The sequence below is a fragment of the Electrona antarctica genome, assembly GCF_951216825.1.
Source record: "Electrona antarctica genome assembly, chromosome: 12".
Taxonomy (NCBI): Eukaryota; Metazoa; Chordata; class Actinopteri; order Myctophiformes; family Myctophidae; genus Electrona; species Electrona antarctica.
The window spans coordinates 45748723-45774664 of NC_136793.1; the positions used below are offsets into that span (position 1 = coordinate 45748723).

At 41.2% G+C, this 25942-nt stretch overlaps 1 protein-coding gene across 1 annotated transcript; it reads left to right on the plus strand.

Moving 5' to 3' along the window:
• Positions 1-11236: 11236 nt before the first annotated feature.
• Positions 11237-18345, plus strand: LOC306934430 (patched domain-containing protein 3-like; the record flags this gene model as incomplete). The annotated part of the gene is made up of 5 exons (XM_079516999.1): positions 11237-11251; positions 12081-12208; positions 13087-13232; positions 15835-17381; positions 18253-18345. 5 exons carry the CDS (start codon positions 11237-11239, stop codon positions 18343-18345), a joined length of 1929 nt encoding a protein of 642 aa, XP_079373125.1.
• Positions 18346-25942: the final 7597 nt, after the last annotated feature.

Sequence of the window (25942 nt, forward strand, 5' to 3'; positions counted from 1 at the left end):
GTAAATGGACATTTAGGCTCTACACAGTAGAACAAACATATTTATTATAACATGTTGTTTGGTGTGCCCTGTTTTGTTCAGTTCCATGTGTCCACATGTTCTGCCTGTCCACAGAGTCAGACATGCCCAGCTCTAAAGCCTCCCTCCACCTTCCACTACTTTAGTAATATTTAAATATGTCCTGTTGTAAGCTTGCCTTAGCTTGCAATATCCAATAATCATGTTTAGATTAATACACCTTTTATCTCTGGGGAAATGTCCACAAGTAATCATTTAGTTGCAACTTGGAGATGTGAGGTAAAGTCTCAACTCAAGGCCCGCCCTACTCTGCCTCTCATTTGTGGTTCAATTTGAGTGTAAGCCAATCAGAAGTGACATCACACATTGTGTTGCGTTGTGTGTGTGTGTGGGTGCATGTGTTTTGCCCCTACAGTTTAAACCTGAGGCTGTGTAAATGTTTAACATTTGAGAATAAAATTACATTAAAACAAAAAAAAGTATTTTATGTATTTGAAATACAGAAAATACTAGATCTGAAAGTATTTAGATACAAAATACATCTAATTTCTTCCATCCCAGCAAAATACAAAAACGTATTTCAAATACTGCCCATCTCTGTGCGCGCATGCACGCACGCACGCGCACGCACGCACGCACGCGCGCGCACGCACGCACGCACGCGCGCGCGCACACGCACACGCACACGCACACCGAACTCAATATTCACAAAATAAGGCCTATAGCGACATATAAATACTATATACACCGTATGAAACAGAAGACTCTCTGCTTTCATAAGAAAAAAATCACACCCGTGTGAACTGAGTGGTGTAAGGTTTTATATAGCATGATCAGCTGTGGTCTGACGTAATGTCTGACGTAATGAAATAAGGTAAGGTATTATGTAGCCTGATCAGCTCTGATCTGACGTAATGAAATCACACCCGAATGTGATTTCACAACTGGCTTTTTCTGTGCAGAGAAAATGACCATGGTTGCTACGGTCATCCAGTTCACCCGGGTGTGATTTAATTACGTCAGAAATTATTTTGAACATAGCAACCATGGTCATTTTTTTCTGCACACAAAAGCCAGTTGTAGGAGTGGTTTACACCACTCAAAAACTTCTACTGTAGTAATAATAAAAATCACACCCATGTGAAGTGAGTGGTGCAACTCTGTCCCATATTCTGTTCTCTGCTTATTCAATACAGCTCGCTATATACGGACTGAGGCAGAAAGTCATGTAAACCTTTTATTTACAGTTTGGTCTGTAAACTTCTACTGTAATAATAAAAATCACACCCCTGTGAAGTGAGCGTTGCAACTGTTCTGTACTTATTCACTACAGCTCGCTATATACGGACTGAGACAGAAAGTCATGTAAACCTTTTATTTACAGTTTGGTCTGTAAACTTCTACTGTAATAATAAAAATCACACCCCTGTGAAGTGAGCGGTGCAACTGTTCTCTACAGTGCGCAACTGTCGCTATAGGCCTTATTTTGTGAATATTGTTTTGTGAGTTCACGTCCATGTCTTCTCTGAAGTTATCTGGTGGGCACAAGCTGCATTCAATAACCAATTACTGTCTAACTGTAGATGGGATCAATGTATACTGTTTTCCTCGTAAAAGTACACATTCAGGGCTTTCATTCGGTGTATAAGATGTATAGGATATCTATTGGGTTCAATTTTATATCTGCCTGTCAATGTCTCTGACTTTAAACCATCCATAACTCTGCTCGCTGTTCAAGATAACCACTTCCAGGCAAATGCAGGTGTTGCAAAAAGGTCAATATCTCCAGAATGGAACATGGTAAAATCAAAATGTATTTTTTAAATTGAAGTGGACAAGTTCAGCTTTCTTTTGATGTATGCGTGTGATTCTCGCTATAAGAGAACATTTTGCTGTGGGCCCCCGAACAAGGCCTTTGTGCAATGTTAAACGGTAGCAACATCAAAATAGGCCTGCCGAGATCCTGTAGCAATCAAAGTGTTAACAGAGAGGGAAATGACTCTGAGGCTGAGCACGCAAAATGCAATAAATGCGATGCCATAGTTCCCTGCAAAGGTTGTTGCAACTTGTACCAGTTGCACCACGTCCACATTCAGGAAACATCTCAAAATCAATATGCCTACACGAGTCCACAACTCACGAGATTAATCTAGGCACATCGCATTTGAGAGCCTGCGGAAAGCCGTGTTCCGAGTCCGCAACGTGTCCACCACAGCCGGCAGGGGACGAGGATGATGCAAGGCTGTTTCACTTTCCCCAGGCTAGTAACGTAATAGAAAATAAAAACTACTAACGTCTACAGAGCTTTTCATTAGGCGTATTGTACAACTGTTGTTAATGGTGTTAATTTAGAACGCCAATGACTCGACATCTTTCTGTCTTTCTGTCTGATATTTTATGAATCACGTTAACTATAGAGCCAAATCAATTTGTCTGCACTTATTTTTACAACTTAAACAACTCAACTGCTTTTGATTTAATCGTGTGGCTGTTGAGAGCCCAGCGTTTAGGTGCATATACCTCCATAGATTGATTACTTTATAAACAGTTTGCCAAAAAAAGCACAGGAACGTAGCCTACAGTTCAATACAAGGTCTGCTAAGAGGATTTTATAATCCAAGAAAGCACTATGGCTTGTTTCCATTAGGGTAAGGGGTCCTTCATATTAAATTAATCTGAACATTACAGACACAATATTTGTCACCACAACAATATCATTATTGCAATGTGTACTGTATATTTAATATACAGTACAAATTGCAATATACAGTACAAATTGCAACAATGATATTGTTGTGGTAGCTAGCTGGTGGTGAAGTTTAAATAATAGTGCCACCTCATAATTGTGCATTTTCAATCATTGAATTAATGAATTTGTGTTTATTATGTACTTGGTTAGGTTAGTTATAATATCTAATGTTAAAATCCTAATGAATCCCAACCCTAAACCGGAGTGGTTAAAAAATGGAAAATAGCAAGCGATATTAAAAGCCTCAAGTCAACAAGATAATGCAGTTGACTGAAGTACTGACACATTTCCATTGCTGACACACGGCAAAGGCCAGTTCTGGGTTGGTATGGGTGTTCCATTATGCAGAGAGGAAGCTTCTTTTGGGTCAAAAACAGTAGTGTGTTGGCGTTAGAGGCCCATTGGCTCTGTCACAGAGCCTCTGTGTCACTCCATTTGATGATGTTTGGCTGTAACCCCAAGCCTTGTATTGGGAATTGAAGTCTCCTGCATAGAAGGCAGGCGCTGGTACCAGTGGGAGTGAGTGAATTTACATCATAATATGTCTTCTGCAGATCAGCTTCCACCAACATGGAAGGAGGTGGTGTTAAGAGGTGGTGTTAGAAGGACGTGTTAGAAGGAGGTCATATTAGAAGAAGGTGGTATTAGGAGGTAGTATTAGAAGAAGTTGGTGGAAGCTGATCTGCAGAAGACATGATAATGTGAATTCCTTCACTCCTGCTGGTATTTGCACCTGCCATATAAAATCAGGGGACTTCAATTCCCAACACAAGGTTTGGGGTTACAGCCAAACATCATCAAATGGAAAGAAACCGAGCCAATGGGGCTCTAGCACCAACAAACACACGACTCAAAAGAGCCCCCAAGCTTCTTCTCTGCACGATGAAACACCCATGCCAAACCAGACCTGGCCTTTGCCGTGGCCGTGGGTCAGCAATGGATATATGTCAGCACCTCAGTCATGCCACTTGAGCTGTTCACAAAAGAAGACTCATATACATGCTGAAGGTAAAAAGTGCAGTAACTTGTTGACTTGTTTTGGAAGAGATGGGCGAGTACCTGTCTCTGCTTCAAGAGCCACAAAAACGTACTCAGATTAAAGGAGCATTCAGTGATTTGGGTGATTTGCAAATTGCCCCGGTAACAATATGTGCACATTCACACGCTCTACAGTGGGGGGGCATGCAACAGGCCCAAAGCATGTGCACCAAGGCGCGCCCCCGTTCGATCATGATTGGAGGAAGGCCCCTCTCATCCTGATTGGATGAAGGCTGGGCCCTACCCAAAAACAAAACCTACGGTGTTTTGACCCCAGGGGTTAACTGGGGACAGGGAGGAACTCCGGTCAGTGCACTCTATACACACACGCTGTTCAGAGGTGGACAGCCGCTGCCCCGGCCGGCGGGGGCAATGGGGCTCAAGAGGTTTTAATTGCCTGCCAGCCAGCCAGCCAGCCAGCCAGCCGTAAAACAGCTCGGTTTTAGCGCTCCCTTTACCTGGAATCAATTACAATAGACTAAAATAATGGACTCCATGATGTCACTTTATGGAGCAATAATAGAAACTTGCAAGCTAATAGCTAACTTGCAAGCTAAGAAGGAAGTACTCGCAGTTTGTACTTAATACTTTCAGCGCCATTGTCGACGATTAAAGTCAATTGACGCCTAATTTTGATACTGACGCTTAACGCCATTGCCGACGGCCTTCGGCAATTGAGCTTTTATAGCGCGTTTGATTGCTCGAGCCAAAATGCCGGTTAGCTAGCTGTGTTGTTAGCACAGCACTGGATCGCCCATCTTAGATCGTCGTCGCCATAAGAATCCATTCTATCCATTTCTTTCAATCGCCTGTATCTCCTATTCCTTGTCCCAGATGGCATTTTGGTCAAAACAGCGTTTCTTTGACGGCACAGATCTGACGATGTAGAGCTCTCCAGAGCTCCGGGCTGGATTCAGATTGTAAACAAGGCCTGCCTAGCTCCATGTAGATTCCAAGGTTATGACTACTGCTCATGGACCGGAAATGGCGGCTTTTCAAAATAAGAGCTCAAATTAAAAAAATGCTGGCGTGAATTAGATCCTAATTTTTCAATAAATGATAGCGGCGTAAGTGTTAAGTGAAAGTATCAGTACCCAATCGTATACATAGTCTGGTTTGGTATTCAAGAATTACTTGAGTAAAAGTACAAAAGTATTGGCACCAAAATGTACTTAAAGTAAAAAGTAAAAGGGGTAAAGGGTAAACTTTTTTTAATAGAATCTTACCTGCACAGGTAAGACACCCAAAGAAGAGGCCGACGCAGCGCGACGCCCCGTCACTCACGGCCTTCTATTCAACAAGCTCTCCCCCTCACGTCTTGTTTTACGGCCCGTCGCAGAATTCCAAAATGGCGGATCGGAATATCACTTGTGGAATATTTTGGACAGAAAGTAGCTCATACGGGGGATTTTTATGAAAAACAAGCTTTGCAGATTGAAAGAGCAAAATTCAAGCTTGGACTACAGCTGCAATGTTGGTGAGTTTAACGTCGTTTAAGACCAGCAGATCGCAAACGCAAAATGATGAGTGGGGAGTCAATGGAGGGTATTGCAACTCTAGATTCATCCCATTGTAAAGAAATCTAGAGTTGCAAATTGCGGCTACTTCTCACCCAACCTTTCCTTTGTTGGTTCCTGGTTCCTTTGTTCACAAACACTGAATTGTTTGCTTCGAGCTCAAAGCTTCAGAAATGTCCGACCAAACTTTACTTCTTCTCCCACCCAAAGTTCTTCAGTCAAACTGCGTATCGGTTAGAGTTCAATTCTGAATTTTGCTTAGTATTGGCATAAAAATGGAATTCCCGGCTCAGGGCCTCACTTCCTGTTCCTTTATAGCTTCCTGGCAGTTCACTTCCTGGAATTGGAACTATTCCTGGAACTATTGTTCACATACTTTTTCCCCACAGCTCCCCCTATGATCAAACTTTGACATTTTGTCAACAGAAAATGTATGACCATGGTTCAACTACACAAAACACCATATATTCTCCATAGACTACATTTCAGGGTTAAATATTCAACCATAGTTTAACCAATATATCGCCTTATTATTCCCCAGTATGTTTCATTGTCTTTCAATACTTGTAAATTGTATGTAGTCATAGCACTTCATAGTATAGATGTACAGCATAGTATAGTATAAATGTATAGTTTATATGTACAGTGTCATTATATAGATATGTTCTAGCTACGTTCTTAGCTTACGCATGTTTCTTGATAAATGCTTTTTATATATGTGATGTATTCCCATGCTTTTGTTCTTGCTAAATGTAAATTGCTCTGGATTAAGAGCGTCTGCTAAATGCCTAAATTGTAAATTGTAAATTGTAAATTGTAATACTCATACAAGGACAGGAAATACATTATTTCACACATTTATGTGGCAGTGTTACAAATGGTTAGTTAGTCCTACAAATGAATAAATCACAAATAAAACATTATGGTTAGCCCTCAATACCAATTCATTTCAGCAACACTGACAAAAATACAAAACAACAAAACAAACATACTCAAGGCTCCCTGATACACTATACAATGTGATAACCCAGGAAGGGACCAGGAGGCTCTGGAGATACAGAGGATAAATTAGGCTAACAGCAGGCCTAGCATTTTGAACATTATCAAAAATCCTCTTAAAACCCCTCCTCCCTACCCTGTATTGATGCTAGTGTCCCAGCTTCGCAAAATAAAACTCTATAAAAGGGAATATAGTATGCCACCAATTCCACACATATATCCCCATATTGTCAAAACGAATGATGAAAGCATCAACATTATTTGCTCCAGGTTCTCTCACCCAGACTCCCAAGTCTTCCAAACAAACACCCAACTCAGGCTTCTGGCAAACAGAAGGCCTCAATCCGGGCCACCCCTTTTATGCACTCCCCTTAAAGGGGCAGCAGGTGCGGTCTTAATTGGTCATACTCATAACCCATCACAGTTAACTATGACATGAAAAATATCTGACCTCATCAAACCAGACACACTGAGAAATTTATAATGGGGGTCAATGGAAATTTTTGGCCAAAAAACACTTTCCCCTAGAAACTCTAGGGGAAAGTGTTTTTACTTTTTTACTTTGAAATGAAGTTACCCAATGCATTCTCAATAGCACAAACTTTGGCACGTTACTAGTCCTACATACTACACCTACTGTAGAAACCCCATTCGAACTATAAATGTTCATCTTATGAATCTTTGAAATGTTTCATAGTTTTAGAATAGTACCCATAGATCTCCATATATGGAGCTGACCTGTTCTGACATTCCATATGTTGATCTGACCTCATCCCCTGTACAAACCCTGTACACTACATTTTTAGTTTTGAAGTTGTTCTTCTAGAAATTGGTCTTGAAAGTAAAGACTTGAGTGGGGTTTTAACCCACAACTACTTGCTGTATACCTGCCACAATACCTGCCTTTGAGGAACATTGGTACAACATAATCTATGTTCATTTTGCTTGGGTAAAAATATTAATAATTGAGTAAGTAATTGAACTGTACTTTACTGTGCTTGTCTTTGGAAACAAAGGCTGTTTTTATAGAATCCATCATCTTCAGACACATGTAGTGTCTGCTGATGGACACTAGATGGCGTGCAAACAGCAGCTGATGTACACAGGTTCCCATCGCTACAGTTCACACAACATATGACATTATTTAGTCCAACTACTTGAATGAAACCCAGACACAAAATGTGTGGATTATCAATTTTTTTGAGGATTTTCCATACAATGTAATATTTATTTAACTAATCACATGAAGGAAGCACGCACGCACGCACACACACACACTTGCATGCATATCACTTTCTTTTACTCAAGTTAAGTACTTTTAGCGCCCTTTGTTTTTGAGAAATATGTCGCTATGGTAACGCAGGACACACAAGAAAAGTACACAGGAAACATGACCACAATTCTTTTCAAGTGTAATTAAGACCTGATTCGATACATTCAAAGAGTGCTGTGACCATTCAAAAGCTGAGACAAACAAAATCACGTTTTACTGTTTCACTATTTGCCACTGTTGGGCTAACCATACAATAAAACAATACAATTCACCAATTGCATTCTAAAACTACATTTTGACAATTTTGTTTTGTCATTGGGTTTTTGGTACAGGATATCAAAAGCACTGAGATTTTCTCTATGGAAATGTTTTGGAAAAATGGCTTTGGAAACATGGCTTTTCTATTCAACAATCCAAACTAAACCTAATTGTGAATGTTTATGGATTTATGGAAATAATTAAGAATTAAGTATGCAAGGCATTAGTGTAAAAAGGTTTGTGAGAGAAAGCCCTTGTTGGCAAGATATGTTGCTACATTGGTTGAGATCTGTAACCCAATGATTGTTACCAGGCATTATTGAATCCTCACGTCATCTCATGAATATGTAAAAATATGCATTTTTGCACATTAACCATAGAAAGTTAAAAATAGCAAAGTATTGACAAAATAGCCTGAATGTATATAAAGTGATGTCCATGTGTATAGAAAAAACATTTATGGGTTTCATGTTGGCTGAAGCAACACTGAATCAATGTCTATATAATAGTTCTGGTTCTCAACCTGGGGGATCGGGACTCTTCAGAGGGTGATGCTAATTTATTAAATCTGTTTAATATACAAATGCATTATCTTCATATCTGACTCAGATATGCAGGTATGACCTCAGATGTTTTTTTGGGGGAAACGACAGTTGTAGCTTCTACTGCATAGGTGTCAAAGTTTGAGAAGCGTTGCAATATAGCGAGAAGAATCAGACGTCCCAGGAGAGTTTACGGACCCCACCACATCATACACTACAAATAGACCTACTATAATGTTACCAAGTGATATTTACAGGAATGATGATGATAGCGACATCTGCTCTCTGTGACTACACATTCAATCCTCAGTCTTAAATTAACTCTAAAAGAAAGAGGACTCAAATGAATGAAAAGGGTCAGTTTTGGTGAATTTACAGTTACACAGTAACACTGAGGATTGTGTACTTAAGGGGCCTTTTGATTTGGTGTAGCTCCAAGGCCTTCGGAATCAGAAGTCCGGTTAAACATACGCATCATTAGCGCACCTGGGCACACGGGTGACAATGTTCAGTAATCAAAAGTCTCAGAACAGTGGGAGGGGGGGGGGGGGGGGGGGAGCAACACAGGGAAAACAAGATGGGAAACATCAGGGAGGCGACCCAGGCGTGGCACACCATGGCACAGAGCGTGACAGTGTCAGGTTAACAAATGAACCTGGAATTTGTCTATAACATTTTAACCATTTTAACCTTTGCATAAGACTGCAAGTGCTATGGCAAGTGCTATGGGCTAAGTCTGAAGAGGTGAGTCTTCAAATTACGGCAGAAAATTGAGAGTGAGTCTGAAGTTCCAACTGCAATGGGGAGTATATTCCACAGTTTGGGAGCCAGGAGGAAGAAGAGTCTGGGACGTGTCATGTGGAGCATTGCCCCGGATATTTTAGGGAAGTTTACTGCATATGTAGCCTCAGAGACCGTAGGCATTTTGTTTTACTGTATGTGTGACATCATAGAGACATAAACCATTGATTGTGGTGGTAAAACACATTTTATAACCAAATTCTGAGGAAGTACAATATAAGTTATAATAAGGGTTTATTATAAGTTTTATTATAACCTTAAACCATCACCATAAGGTTATAATTTATAACCCTATAGCATGACAGTCCATGTATCATAATAGCAGTGGTAATACCAGTGAATCCTAAGAAGAAGTGATACTGAGTATCTCCTAAACCAGTGGTTCTCACATTTTGTCGTGTCAAGGACCCTCAAAAATAGACAATATAGCTAGGACAGCGGTTTCAAGCTGTCATGCATTGAATGGGACATTATCACGTTTACTCAGACTATTGATTGGTAGATGAGATACTACTGAAGTATCTGACCTACAAGTAAGCGTTTTGTAGTTATTCAGTGGGTTGATGATGGTTTCTGGCCAGTAGCAGTTGGGGCAAACACTGTCGCCCCAAAAGATGAATTTAGTATTCTGTGCGGGTCGCAACTGGGACGGCGCTGAGTTGGCTCAAGCGAACATCACAACGTTCGGCTTTAGCTTGCTCAGTGGGGCCTCTCATGGCTCAAGTTCACTTGAGACGGCGTGCCTCCGTTGTGGTCTAAACAGTAGCCATCAACCCACAGCATAACTACCAGTAAGACGCCTAAGGGCGAGAAGCGACCTCGCCCCAAAGGAGATACTGCTCCGACCTCGCCCTAAAGGGCGAGGTTGCGTGCACGCATCTGCCTCGTTGACGGCAGACTGCTGGGCGAGCGCTGGCGCTTTGGCATGGGGGGTCAGATCAACATGGAATGAATTCTGTACTGGCCATATAAGGAGCATCTTGAGTGTACAGGGTTTGATGAGGTCAGATCAACATATGGAATGTCAGAACAGGTCAGCTCCATATATGGAGATCTATATTCTCTTGAGTGTACAGGTTTTGTACATTCAGTGTACAAAACAGTGACTGACTGACGGGAAATGTACGATTTCATATAGTAAATGCGACTTGCGGTCGCAATAAAGCACCATACTGAGCTCGTCGGTTGGTCAGTAGCGCGATAATGTGCCATTCAGTACATTGACAGCATCCGAATGGGGTGTCTAGGAAAACTATCATGACAGACACACTAAAAGGCTCAACAGTGAAAGATTCATACTGTAGCAAAGGAGTGTGTTTACAGTACCTCTCTGTCAGGTACTACTGGTGTGACAGTGTAGCCTACTCTGTCCACCCCGGAGTGGTTCAGACTGAACTGTTACTGTGGCATCACCTTAAATCAGTGGTTCTCAATCATTTTTGCTAAGGTTCACCCCCTGAAAATAGCCCCTGATTTTAATTACATTGTTACCTTGTCATATAAACGGTACGTAAATGTGCAAATCTTGCCTGAAAATAACTTTTATACTTGGTGTTTAACCACTAAAAACCCCAGCTGTCCTGTTCTGGGGGTAACATTCACCAAAAATGGCCGATCTACAAGCTCACAACGCCTTGTAGAGCTGCTATTTTTGGTGAAGAGGCTTGTTGTGCTGTAGGCTGAAAAAGAACGCACCAAGTGCAGTTTATCACGACTGTGCAGCCAGCCCTGAAGACAGAGAGTGGTGGATACTACAGGTAATCATTATCATTATGTCCATGTCCAATACAATTAATGTTATTTTTAAAACAATATTTTCTATCATAGAATACAACTAATGGTTTTTTTTCTATTTCAAATTAATTAAAGCTCAATGTTTTTTGTTTTTTTTGTTTTTACATGCAGTGGTAATAGTGTTTAAAACATGACTGGACAATCCCTGTACTGTGTATTATTAGACTTAGTCATTTATCTTGTTCCTACTTGCCGTTGTGCCATAAAAAATGCCACCTAGTAGTTAATGGTTAACGAGGATTGCTTCATGTGGATACGTGAGGTGAGAGGAGTGTTATTGCAGTACCTACTTGGTGACCAAAGACGGTGCTCATCGGGAAAGAAGGGTTAACAAAAATGACGGGATGTCACTGTCAAACAGATTGCATTGAAAAACACGTAAAGGTTTTTTTTGAGATTTTCGGAAAATTCGTCGGGAAGCATCCTTGGCCCTTTTTAGTCATTCCTTTAGTTTTATCCGCGGGGCTCGGAGGAGGTTTTTACTTTCTCGGAGAGATGGAGAACCAGGCTAAAGGCATCGAAAATCAGTTTACGCCCGTGAATGGTCAGGCCAAAGACGACAGGCTGGTCGTCAAGACCTACTTTCCACACGACGAACTCAACTTCTCTCGTCAGAGGCTGTATACAGAGGAAACTTACGGATCCCTTATATTTTCGTCGAGCGCGAATATTCTAGCGGACAAACCTTTTAGCGAAATAATTGAAATTAATAACCAGATTTTAGAAATGAAAGTAGATATGCAGACATTTAGAAGCCTCTGTGCTTTGGAGGGAGAAGAGTGTGTGTCAAATTCCATCCTCAGTCTTTCCGGCCGCACAATTCATTACCCCATGAATGGCACTACTTTCCTTGGTTCTGAGATTGGTGGTGTGGAACTCATCCCTGAAACAGATCAAATCAAGAGTGCACATGCAATTAGGCTTTTTTATTTTCTGAAGGAGGACAACACAACAGTGACTAACCAATGGTTGAAGAAATTCATCAGCACAGCATCAAAACTACAAGTGAAAGAGGTAAGACTAAGAAATGTATCATTATTTTAGAGTTTTACAAAAAAGAACATTTATAACCAAGTGTGTAATATCTTCAGGTTGATGTGTCCTATTTCACTTCCCTGTCGAGAGAAGAGGAGTTTGAGACGAATTCTGACTCCATCATTCCATTGTTTGCAGGAACTTATGTCCTGGCTATTAATTTCTCAATCATTTCTTGCTTGAGGTAAGACAAAGGACTTTGTACTAGTCTATTTTGAGCTTCAGCTCATGTTCAATCATATATCTTCCACAATCAAACATCTACATTTCAAATAACAATGTCTAAAAATACAGTACACTAATATTGTCGCTGTCGGCCAGAAACCAACTATCTCCGCTATTCTGTTTCTTTAATATATCAGTGCACCCTTTACATCTGTTTGGGGGTTTTACAAATATTGAATCAATGAAAAGTATTAAAAGGCTCTTCTGACTAAACCTCCTACTCCATTGGATTCTCAAACTGTTCAAAACTTTTTAATTTTTCATCTGACTGTCATTCTAATTAATGATGCACAAAAACAACTATCTCCACATTCATTCACCTCCTAACTCCACGTGAGCTGTATTTGGGTACAGTGATGGTAATACAATGTGTAATGTTGTTTGGTGTTGTTTTTTTCAATACCTGAAAAGTCAACTCATTAAAACCAGGAAGGCATCTGTGTCATTTTAGATTTTAGCGTTGGCTATTACGAGAAAAATAAAGTGAAGCTCCGCAGATCTGCGCACAATCAATGTATTTATTTAGCAAGCTTTCGGTCTACTGACCTTCTTCAGGCGTTGGCTATTACAAAATTAGCATAAGCTCACAGCGCGTAGTGCTGAATTTGTTTGGGGATAATTTTGAATTACGAAATAAATAAACAGAACTACTGGTTTAGAAGCCATTTGTAGAATCTTTCTCAGGTCTTAATGGGTTTTTAGTATTTTGGACATAGTTGATTTCTGCCCCGACAGCAGAGATATATAGGCCTATATATATATATATATATATATATATATATATATATAATGCATTGATTATGAGCAAACAGGCAATTTGTGTCTCCTTGTTTCTAGGTTGGACTGTGTGAGAAACAAGGTGTGGGTCGCTACGTTTGGAGTACTGTCTACTGGCCTGGCAGTTTTGTCCAGTTTTGGATTGTTGCTGTACTGTGGAGTGCCTTTCTCCATGACTGTAGCGACCGGTCCCTTCCTGATTCTCGGTAATAGTAACGCTTTTAGAATGACTCTCTTGTACAATTAGCCTATGTTTGATAGCAGTGGTGGAGTACAGTAGCCTGGCACGGCCAGACTCATAGCGATTCACTGACGCCTCGGGGAGGAGGCGTCAGTGAATCTTCGCTATGAGTCTGGCGGCCACGCCAGGCTAGGAGTACAGTACATTTACTTAAGTACTGTACTTAAGTCCACTTTGAGGAATTTGTACTTTATTTGAGTATTTCCAGATTTCACCTCAGATCACAATATTGTACTTTTACTCCACTACATTTATTTGAAAACTTTAGTTACCGGGGCACGGTAATGAGGTTAATGAGGTCAGATCAACATTATGGAATGTCAGAACAGGAAGGACAGGTGGGGATGGATCAACATATGGAATGTCAAAACAGGTGAACTCCATATATGGATATCTAAGGGTTTGAGGTTAGATATAGAGTTGCTGGCCGGCTCCATATATGCAGATATTTGTATTATTAATTTTTTTCTAGGTGATGATCCAGTCTTCTCCATGTATGGTTATCCAGGGTTAGATGAGGTCAGTGTCATGATCTTCATATATGGAGATGGCCATATATGGTGGCGAGACGTGTCACAAGGCGTGACCATATACTGTATGGAGGCATGATGTCACAATGTGTGACCATATATGGAGGTGTGATGTCACGAGACGTGACCATATATGGAGGCGTGACACACACACACACACACACACACACACACACACACACACACACAGACAGGAAATGCGCGGTTTCATAGTTAACTGCGACCGCAACAAAACAACCAATTCAACCCTGTACATTTCGGGCATTTGAAAATAGAAAATTGCGACCAGAGCTGGACTGAGACAAAAATTCGGCCCAGACATTTTCGCGGAATTTGACCCAGACTGGCTTTTTGGGTCGAGGCCCATACAAATATTTGAAATACAAGCCCTTAACACCACCACATTTACAGTACATACGATACACAACCAACAGAGAACTAATTTATCATTTGGCCCAGACCGGCCCACCAGAGGGTCGGTCCACCGGGCATATGCCTGGTACGTCCTGTGGCCAGTCCACTGATTGCGACACATTGTGAGCTTGTAGATTTGAAAACTTGCACAATTCTGCATTCTGCATAATGAGTAGTACATTTTGAATTTTCACCACTGTGACTGTTTGATAGTCACAATGCCCTGAACTATATATGCTGTTGTATTGTATAGAGACGATGCAGTTTTGTCTGACTTAACTATTAAAGCAGTACACACAAATACTACAACTACATATTGTAGCGTATTACAGTATGCCCCACAAAATTATAAAGTTACATCATTAAGGATTGAGAAATAACAATAATCCTTTTATAAATGTATATACTCAGGGGGTCCCTGTCAGGGGCTTGAGTTTCATCCTGGCATTTGTCAAGATGTCCTCCAAATTCCAATACCCAAAATCCCGTCCACTCGCTCACTCACACTCGGTCACTCCAGCGTGGCGGTGTTACATCGAAATTGGTGACCTGCTGAAATATGTGACAATCGTGTATAGACGTCACATGACATCATTGTCCGAACGTAAATCATTGCGGCTTGTTCATTAGCAGAGTTCAACCTAGCGGTATTTGGGCCACGTATTTAAAGACCTCCATGTAAGTTCACAAGATTGTCACATATTTCCGTAGGTCACCAATTTCACCGTAACTCTGCCATGCTGGACTGACTGAGTGTGAGTGAGCGAGTGGACGAGATTTTAGGTATTGGAATTTGGCTTTTAAGTGTCGAAGCGAAGACTGGCCAATCACAGCGTTTCCTCGCCGGACATGTATGCAGAGACTCTTGGGTAAATTGAGTCAAATAGGCCTACGTTTGCTGCCATGCTATTTGTGTCCTTAAGTGGCCACTGATACCCACAATCGTGCTGATTTAACCCCACTTATCCAAAACCCAATGATTAAAGCTGTAAGTGATAACGTTTCTTGTTAAGTTCTATATTCTGATAAATCATACATTACTATAATTCAGTAACATGGGTCTCCTCGTCCATCCATCCATCCATCCATCTTCAACCACTTATCCGTAGTCGGGTCGCGGGGGCGACAATGAGAGAGCTTTACAACAGAAGGCCAACTATTAGGGGACTAACTATTAGGGCATTTGAACACTGATGCAATCGCCTGCCAGTCACAATGTGGGACAGACAGGGTCTCAATTTGTGGGACTCCTGAAAAGTCTTGGAAATGAGGGACTGTCCCACGCAAAGAGGGACATCTGGTCACCCTACTCCAGAGCAACATTAGTGACTTCAAGGCGTTCCAATGCCAGTGAGTCGATGTGTTTCCTCCATCTGCGCCTTGGTCTGCCCCGGGGTCTCCTCCCAGTGGGACATGCCTCGAGGACCTCCTTAGGGAGACGCCCGAGAGGCATCCTAATCATATGCCCGAACCACCTAAGCTGGCTCCTTTCCAGGCGAAGAAGCAGCGACTGTATCCTGTAGGAGTTTCTCTATCCTGATTGAATGAAACACAACAGGCACACATTCAAAATGTGAATTACATCTCACATTGTACCTCCTCTGCTAATATTTGTCTCAACAGGAATTGGAGTGGATGACATGTTCATCATGATAAACGCCTGGCAGCAGACTCAAGTCGACAAGAGCGTAGAAGTTCGCATGGCGGCCACCTACAAAGAAGCGGCAGTCTCCATCACGATCACCACTCTGACGGATCTCCTTGCCTTCTACATTGGTCTCCTAACCCCCTTTCGTTCTGTGCAGTCGTTCTGCATGTACACCGGCACGGCCGTGATATTCTGCTACCTGTACAACCTCACCTTCTTTAGTGCCTTCTTAGCCCTGAACGGAAGACGAGAACATAGCAATAGGCACTGGTTAACTTGTCTGAAAGTCCCAAAACCAGAATCCTCAAATATGGAAGTTGATACAGCAGATATGTGTTGTGTAGGCGGAGCGTATGATGTGAAAACTAAAACGGAGAAACCAATGCCAGTCACAACTTTTCTTAAAAACTATTACGGGCCATTCCTGACAAACACGTGGACCAAGGTGATTGTGATTTTATTATATGTCGGATATTTGGCCTCAAGTATTTACGGTTGCTTAAACATGAAAGAGGGCATAGAGCTGAAGAATTTGGCATCTGATGACTCCTATGTGGGTAAATACTATGATAATGAAAATGAGTATTTTACCGACTATGGTCCTAGTGTTATGGTTGTCATGACAGATAGAGATTTCATGTATTGGAATCAGAGCAGCAGGGACCAACTAGACGCATGTCTGCAAACACTTGGAAATTTGAAATTTGAGAATGAATCACGAGTTGACCCAGAACTGACCGTATCCTGGCTTCAGGCATACCTGCGATATGGAGCTAATGCGAGCTTAGGTCTAAATGACAAAAGCAGATTCATTAATAATTTAACACCATTTTTCAACGCAGAACAGAGTACATCTTTGTTCAGACAAGATGTTAACTTTTCTGTTCCCGAGAACACCATCTACGCTTCTCGAATGTTCATCCAAACGATAAATATCAGAACTCCCCTCGACGAGAAGAATCTGTTGATTAAAGTCAGGGAGGCAGTTCAGTCAGATATTTGTCCAAGGTCCCTTGTGGTTTACCACTCAGCTTTCATTTTCTATGACCAGTATGCAGTTATCGTCAGCAATACCATCCAGAATGTTGTCGTAGCCACTCTTGCCATGCTGGTGGTCTCGCTGTGTCTAATTCCTAATCCCATTTGTTCTCTGTGGGTCACCTTTGCCGTCGCGTCTATCATAGTGGGAGTGGCTGGCTTCATGGCACTATGGGACATCAGTTTGGACTCTGTGTCAATGATTAATCTCGTCATATGTATCGGTTTCTCCGTGGATTTCAGCGCTCACATTTCGTACGCTTTCGTCTCGAGCAAAAAATCCTCGGCGAACGAAAAGGCCACAGAAGCGGTCGTGAATCTGGGTTATCCTATCATACAAGGCGCTGTGTCTACCATTCTCGGAGTAGTGGTGCTTTCTGCCGCCAAGAGCTACATTTTCAGAACGTTCTTCAAGATCATGTTCCTGGTTATAGCTTTCGGGGCGTTCCACGGCATTGTTTTCTTACCGGTTTTTCTAACCTTAGTTGGGATGTGTTTTGAAAAAATCTCAAATCAGTCGAGAGACATACCTTTAGACAAGAATAGTTCTCCGGTGGCTAAAACTACAACTCACCCAGTTCAACGGCAGTACAATGATCCTGACTGTCCTTAACCGATTAAGACCTCAGGCGTATTTTAAAAATCTTCGAAATCCTGGCAGTTTTCTGAAAAACTGCTACAATCAATGGTGGTCACACATTTTCATGTAAAGGACCCCCAAAATGATATGTTTTTTGGCCGCAGACCTGAATCTTAAGATATTTTGTTCCAGAGACCCCCAGAAACAAAGATTTGAGTTAAAAATGTTTGCATGAAAAAATATCCATATTACTCTCCCAGTTTTAATGGGTTAAAGTTGGGAGCTAATCTGTTCCTGTAATTATTTTGTGATGCACAATGTAGAGGAGTCACAATGTATAATGAATAGTCTCAGTAACCTGGTTGTAGAAAGCAAGTCCACGGTGAAGAACCTATAGGGCTGACTAGGTCAATTCTGAGCTGACTTTTAATGCACACATTAATCAGGCCACCAAGAAAACATCTTCGAAACATCTCACAAATCAGAGCATATCTGTCTTTAGACAATGCCAAAACGCTGATCCATGCCTTTGTCTTGACTTGACTATTGTAATGCCCTTTTTTCTGGCCTACCAAAGAAAACAACTGACATTGCAACTTGTACAAAATGCGGCAGCTAGAGTTTTAACAAAAACTAAGATAAGAGATCACATTACCCCGGTTTTAGTTTCACTACACTGGCTCCCGGTGGTTTTTAGGATTGATTGTAAAATGATTTTACTCGTTTATAAAGCTCTTAATGGTTTTGCACCTTATCTCCACGATTGTTTGCCTAGATATGTCCTCCACTGCTGGCCTACTCGAACTCCCTAAAAGGGTGGCTGGCTACTAAGAAATATGGCGAGGCAGCCTTCCGCGTCCTGGAATAAACCACTACAGCTCAGACAGGCACCCTCTATAGACATTTTTAAATGGATCCCTGGCTAATAAGACAAATATGCCTTCAAACATTATATTTGCCCTCTACAACTAAAATAAAAAAAATAAAAATACCTTAAATATTTTATTTCTTTCAGAAATAAAGAATCTTTCACTCAATAGGAACTGCTCCTGTCGCAAGTTGATGATGTCATATGTCCATGTGTGGTCTAGCCCTATGGAATGTATGGAATGCAATGTTAATAAAAACTCCTTAATACTTTCTAGGGATAATATGAGCATCAATGCAATATTCTAAATACTTACAGTAGCACGTGCATTCCATATAAGCCTGGCCCACACATGGACATATCATTTGACATGATCAACTTGCAACGGGAACCGTTCCTATTAAGTGAAAGATTCTCTATTTATGAAAGAAATAAAATGATTATTTTTTGTAATTTTTTGAGGGCAAGTATAATGTTTTAAGGCATATTTGTCTTATTAGCCAGGGATCCTTTTAAGACACAGCTTAAAACTCATCTCTTCACTCTTGCTTTTAGTTGAGTTTTAAATATCTGTTCTTATTTTTGTACTGATTTGCCACTGTTTAATGCTCTTTGCATAGTTTTAACTGCCTGTCTGTTTTAATGTTGTTCTTGTTTATTAAATGACCAAGAAGTCCTGAAAGGATTTGGTCCTTTATTGTTATTGTTAGTTTTTCTTCTCCTTCTCCTCCTTCCGCCAAAAATAGCAGTTCTGGCTGAACTGTGCAGTCGGTTTTCACGAAATGTGGAAATATGGTAGAGGGCCATGCCAAACGGTGAGGATGCAAAGCCCACAACCATTGGCCAAAGGGTGGCGCTATACTCAATTGAAAATGCAAACTTTGACCACGCATAGCTCATGAACCGTTTGACGGTCGGCAATGAATCTTCGATACACATATGCGTCTCCTCATGCCGAGCAAGTTTCGTGCTCTTACTTTTGACCTCTGACCTCTAGATCACCTGCCATTTTCAATGATATGAAAATCAATTAAAATGCAAAACATACCTTTAAGTCAAGTCCTTTTAATAGTGTTTACTGTTTTTTTTTCTTTTATCCATATGTTTTTACACATTCTATTTGTTTTGTTTATATATTTTACTGTTTTATTTAGCTGATATATTTTCTTTATTTATTAGCCTATCTCTTCCATGTTTCCTGTAATTAAAATGTTACTTTATGATCACAATGTAGAGGAGATATTGGACACACAATACAATTAAGGGATAAAGCGAGTGAAATGTTATATCTTCATTAAACTATTTTGCTGTTAGTGAAGACAGTGACTCCCCTTTTTTGCTCTTCTCAAGTTCATTACTCCCAAGATATGGGATATTCTCTTCTTGGGATCTGGCTCCAGTATAACGGGGAGGAGTAGGTAATAGAAGGCGAAGCATACTCGATTTAAAATTGACCCTTGGTAATATGTTTATATTTATAGTGGATATTCGACTGCTTAATGATAATTTTTTGATTGATCCATCTGTCTAGATCATTGCAGATGGAATTACGTAAGGTGTTGTAATTAGTAACGGCAATTATATCAATAGATGAAAGGATATTTATTCCTATGTATTTAAAGGTTGACACCTAAGCATGATGTAATCTAATTATTTCATGAAGCACCATGTATCATTAGCCTCTTCGCTGTCCAACGATGACATACTGGAGGCTGTGGGAAGGTCGTTCTGTCTGGGATGTCCTCTGACGTCTTGGTACCGGTTCTGTGGGTTGGGAGGGTCTGTTTGCTGGTTCTCCTGCCTCCACGGGTAAACAATGGAGAGTTTATAGTCCTCCACGACTTTTTGAAACTTCTTGATTTTTATGGCTTTGGTTTCCTTCTCAACGCTAGTTCTGAACTGCGTGAGCTTGTTCTCCAGGTCAACAAATACAGGGTTGTCTCGGCCCGGGTATTGCTTTTCCACTTCTGTCTGAATATTTGTAATTTCATCTCGAGTTGATTTCAATTGTTCAGATGCTTCTTGAATGACCAGGGCCATTAAGTCGAATGAACACTTGTTCAGAATCTGGCACCACTGGTCACAGAAGGCTGGGTTTTCTCTGCCAATTGTAGGCACTAGTTTTATTCTGAGGGATTTTGGAATGTATTTCTTCCGTAAATGATCACTGAGGGACACTGTGTGAAGATGTGATCGAATCTCTTTGTTGTATACTTTTTTCAGTTTTCTAAAGAGTTCGTCACTCACATCAGTCCCATTATCAAATAAAGAGTCTTTTACCATAATACGGGAATAGTCTTCCTCCGTGAATTCGAACGTCTTGGTAAGGTGCTCCTGCTGAGCTTCTGGCCCCGGTGGATCCATAGTTTGTTCAGGGTTCAGCATTGTAGGCTGTAGTAGGCTGGTTTAGCAGCTACTAGCTGCTGGCCTTCTTTTTGGATCGTCACTCTTTTTGAGCTGCTGTGGCTTGTTTGGAAGACGCCGACGGATTCCCGTTAGTCGAGTGCTGTATAAATATAATAACTAGAGCGGACGTAGAACACGCACATCAACAGGTTGGGTGCTGGGCTAAATAAACTTCAGTAGGATTTGGATGGAGCCCGCACACCATGGGTATAAGAAAGACCATCAGTACAGAATGTGAGTTGGCTTTATCAAAAGGGCTACATTTTGTACCCACCACCCAATGTAACTCCTTTGAAACCAAGTTCTTTCGCAGCCTAAGACTCAGAGAATTTTTTAGTTCCAATGACAGGGGGCATTTTAAACCTCCAGAGATAACGACAGATAGACCGGCAGGGGCCCCAACACAGGAAAGTGAACATCTCACGCCCTTTAGGCCTAAGTCTACTTTTTGTCCTCCGAGATATAGAAACCAGTCTTTAGATACGTATTGCAGACTTGTAGAAAGAGATGTCACCAACATTATGAGTAAAAGCAGGGAATATAAGGTGTACAACAACCTCCCAAAATCCCAGAGAGAAGCTTTATCAGAACTTAAATGTGATACCACAGTAGTGATTAAACCAGCAGACAAAGGGGGCGCGATATGTATTCTAAATCGCACTGATTATGAAAAGGAAATACATAATCAACTGGCTAATACTATCTTTTATGAAAAATTGAATAGAGACCCCACCCCTGTCTTCAAAAAAGAAATTGACGAAACATTAAAAACTTTATTTGAAAGTGGGGAGACCACGAAGAAAGAGTATGAGTACATGAAAGTAGATCATCCTGTTATGCCTGTTTTCTATACTCTGCCCAAAATCCATAAAAGATTGGATAACCCACCGGGGAGACCTATAGTCTCAGCCATAGATTCTCTTACTGAAAAGATTTCGAGCTTTGTTGATTATTTTCTAAAACCATATGCCACTGCTTTACCGTCATATGTACGTGACTCTATGGATATGATTAATATCTTGAAATCCATCCATGATCTAGATCAAAACAACTATATCCTTGTAACAATGGACATAGAAAGTTTGTTTACCAATGTTGACCACCAGGGGGGGTTAGAAGCCCTCACACATTTCCTTAGTCAAAGAGACCCTGATGTTCTACCCAGTACCAAGTGTATTAGGGAGCTGGCTGAAATAGTTTTGAAGAAAAATGTCTTCATGTTTCAAGATACTCACTATGTTCAGCGTAAGGGGACCTCCATGGGAAGCAAAATGAGCCCCCAATTCAGTTCCCTCTATGTTGCACTGTTTGAGGAAAAGTTTGTGTCTAACACAGAAAATCCTTTTCAAAAACACATTAAACTATGGAAACGCTATGTAGATGATGTATTCTTGATATGGCAAGGTCCTGAGAACACTCTTATGGAGTTCTTTACCTATTTGAACAGTTGTCATGAACACCTAAAATTTACTATCTGTCATGACCTGCAGGAAATCAATTTTCTGGATATACTCATAAAGAGAAAGGGTAATGGGTTTGCCACTGACCTCTACAGAAAGAAAACAGACAAGTGTTCCTATCTACAGGCCGATTCCTTCCACCCTACTCATCTAAAGAGAAGTCTACCAATCAGCCAGTATAGTCGGATCCGCAGAATCTGCAGCGATGAGGCGGTTTTCAAAAAACAAGCAGACGAACTAGATTTGAGATTTAGGCAAAAGGGTTACCCAGAACAGTGGATAAAATCAGCCAGAGACAAGTAGGTTCAAGGTTCAAGGTTCTTTATTATTTGTCTCCCGAGGAAGAAATGTGTCTTAGACAAAGGGCCCGCATGCAAGCGTAGCCCTTATGCCCATGTCGCCGCAGTGCAGCGCCAAAATACATCTTTCTTGCATCAAAGAAAAAGAAAACAGAATAAACATCACATCACATTACATTACAGTTGCATTGTATTGTGTGGGCACAGAATGTACTTGGGTGGGGGGATAGGGGGGGGGGGGGGGGTGGTTGGGGTGGCGGGGGCTTGGGCCAGGCACAAAAAAGCTCTCCTCCTACGCATACCATCGAAAGGGATGAGCTGCGCGGGGGGAGGAAAAAAAGATAACCTAGCTGGAGCAGGGGGGGGAGGGGGGTAGAAGGCGGCTGTATGTGTAGACATGTGTGTCCATGAGAGAAAGTTCGGTGGAATAGTTCATTTCCCATGTGTTTGTGTAAGTGTGTTCCTGGCATATCTTCCGAAGGTCATGTCACGTTGCCTCAAAGTCCTGCGTTATCATGGCGGGTTCAGTGGAAACTAACACGGCCCAGTCTGAAGACACAACAGGTGTCAGGGAGGAGGGAGGGTGGGGGTTGAGGTGGGGTGGGAGGCAGAGGATTCTTTTCTTGCGCTGTCTCTTCGTGTGGAGATTGTCAATGGGGGGGAAATCCAGATTCGTTTTTAGAGCGAGGGATATAGCAATATGGCTATTTCTCCTCTCTGTCCGTTATGGCTCTCTGTCCGTCATGTCTCTCTGCAGGGCGCTGACCTTTTCCAAGATCGTGTCCATCTTCTGATGTAATTCCCCAAGTGCCCTGCCCAGCTCGGCCACGGCAGGCAGCATAGGGGCTCCGTTCAGCGCTGCCACTTTTCCAATTCTTCGATACACAAGACCAGTGCACAGCCCGATCAGCAGAAATCCTGTCCTGAAGTATATGGATATCACGCAGGAAGAGTGTCTCACAAAAAGACAGGCAAAACCAACTGACACTAGTGCATGTTGTTTCCTGCAGTACTCTCCTGTGGGTAAGGAACTTGAGAGCATAATTAAAAAACATTGGCATATAGTAAGCACAGACCCACAAGTAGGGAAGGTGTTTAAAGATTCCCCTAGGGTGGTATACAAACGTCCTCCAAATTTGAGAAATTTATTGGTGAAATCAGATCTACCTCCCCTAAGAAAAGGTACTTTTCTAGATGTCCCAGATGGGAATTATAGATGTGGAGCCTGCACACAGTGTAATTTCACCACTAAGTGCACCACCTATAACCATCCTCACACAGGGAAGAAAATAAAAATTAGAGGGCTCATTACCTGCAATCAAAACAATGTTGTGTATCTAATATCATGTCCCTGTGGTCTCGCCTATGTAGGAAAGACCACCAGAGCTCTCAAAACCAGGATTGCTGAACACCGGAGCAACATACGTACCAGGGATCAACGCAGTCCAGTGGCCTTACATTTTGCTGAAGCACAACATAGTGTCTCCTCCCTGAGATACATTGGCATAGAACATGTTAAAACTCCAAGAAGGGGAGGCAACATTGATAACCTCTTACTAAGAAGAGAAAGTTACCACATTCATACTCTTCAAACCATGATGCCGAGGGGCTTAAACCAGGAAGATGAAATTAGACATTTTCTGTAGAAAACTATTTTTGGTTTGCTTGGAGTGAAGCTCTACTTCTCCAACTGACTTTATTTAAAAAATTTAAAAAGTAAAAATATGGTTCTAAAATATATTTTTCTAAAATATATTTTTCTAAGCTTTAAAAGGTGGCCTCCTGCGTTGAACAAATCCAACCTGGTACATATGTTGGTGCATGCATTTCTTAGCCGTAGTTTCCTTTGTTGTTTTTCATGATTGTTCTTCATCTTTTTCTTGTTTCACACAAAAGGAAAAACATTGTAAATGTAAAAGCCCACAGACCTAGTAGGATTTGTGAGATCTTTATTTTGATGTATTGGTGAAATGAGTATAAATATGCACAACAGTTTATTTTCACATCATTGTCTGGGTCCCCACCCACTCACTCAGGGGTGACGGGTCACACCTGTAGTGATGGGAGGGGCACCAAAATGTGGTGTTTTGATTGGTTGATGGGGGCACTCCCTGAATATAAAAGTACAAACTTTTGTGTATGTTCACATGACCTGATGAAGATCGGATAGATCGAAACGTTGTCAGATTTTTCAATAAAGAACGTCTTTCTTATACCCATGGTGTGCGGGCTCCATCCAAATCCAGTAATGAGTAGTAGCCTAATATGATTAGTAGAATGAATAATGTCCTCTATAGTAGATTATAGAGGGATGATGTGTGCATCATCAACAGTCCATGTATTGTGTATTTGTGTTAGCACTGTGTTAATGTATAGGCTACAGTTAACATCTGACCCAGGGCCGGTTCGATGCTGGTCTGACCACATGCCTGGTACTGTAACTGTTTGATACAAGGGTGAAAGACAAGTGGTTCAATTTGAACAGGAGAAAGTTGGGAAATTTGCAATCGGTGCAAATTGCATTATGCAGTACACCTATGGCCCACTGCCCACAGGTGAAGTGGTTTGCAGTTTTTCTGAATTGGAATCCTGATTTTTTTTTCAAATACATTTATATGTTCTTTTTTTTTATAATATTTATTTTATTTGGAAAAAGCAGTACAAAAACATCATTTCTATGCATACATAGGACACAAGTGCAGTTCCCAGGATTTTTTTTCCCACCCCTCTTCCCTCCCTCCCCCCTCCAAGTGACTCCATCTCCAGTGTCTCTGTGTCCTTGCTTTCTTCAGGACTACATATGGCATCAGGTCAACACTTAACAGGGGCAAAGGGCAATATTGCTTCAGAGTGTACATTTCAGAAGGAGAAAGAGAAGAAAGAGTGGGCAGACAAAAGAGTAAGACAGACAAAAGAAAAAGACAAAAAAACAATCAAGAAACGAAAGTATTTACAATATTGCTGAGGGGGACAAAAACAAAACAGCTTTGGATTTCGACCATGAGAGGAGGAAGGGTGTCTTAATCATTTTCTACAACGATCATAAAGCAGGCTATTAGGGCCAGTGAGATCACACAAAGTCAGCTCTCAGAGGGGCAATGTGTACTATCCAGTTGTTCCAAATTTGGTAGAAATTATCTAGTCTAGTTCTTAGCATGTATGTTACTTTTTCCATTTTGAAAATATCCAGGACTATTCCGTGCCAATCGTCCATTGTGGGTGTGATTGGGGTTAGCCATCTTCTTGTTATTGACTTTTTGCTGGCTGCCAAGAGCACCTGCAGTAGCTTTGTGTATCTCGACTGGTTAAGACATTCAATGTGGCCCAGGTACAAGGTTGTGAAGTTAAAAGGTATTGGAGTATTAAATACTGAACACAGTGATTTGTGAATATTGTTCCAAAACACCCTCAACTTGGGGCACCCCCAGAAAA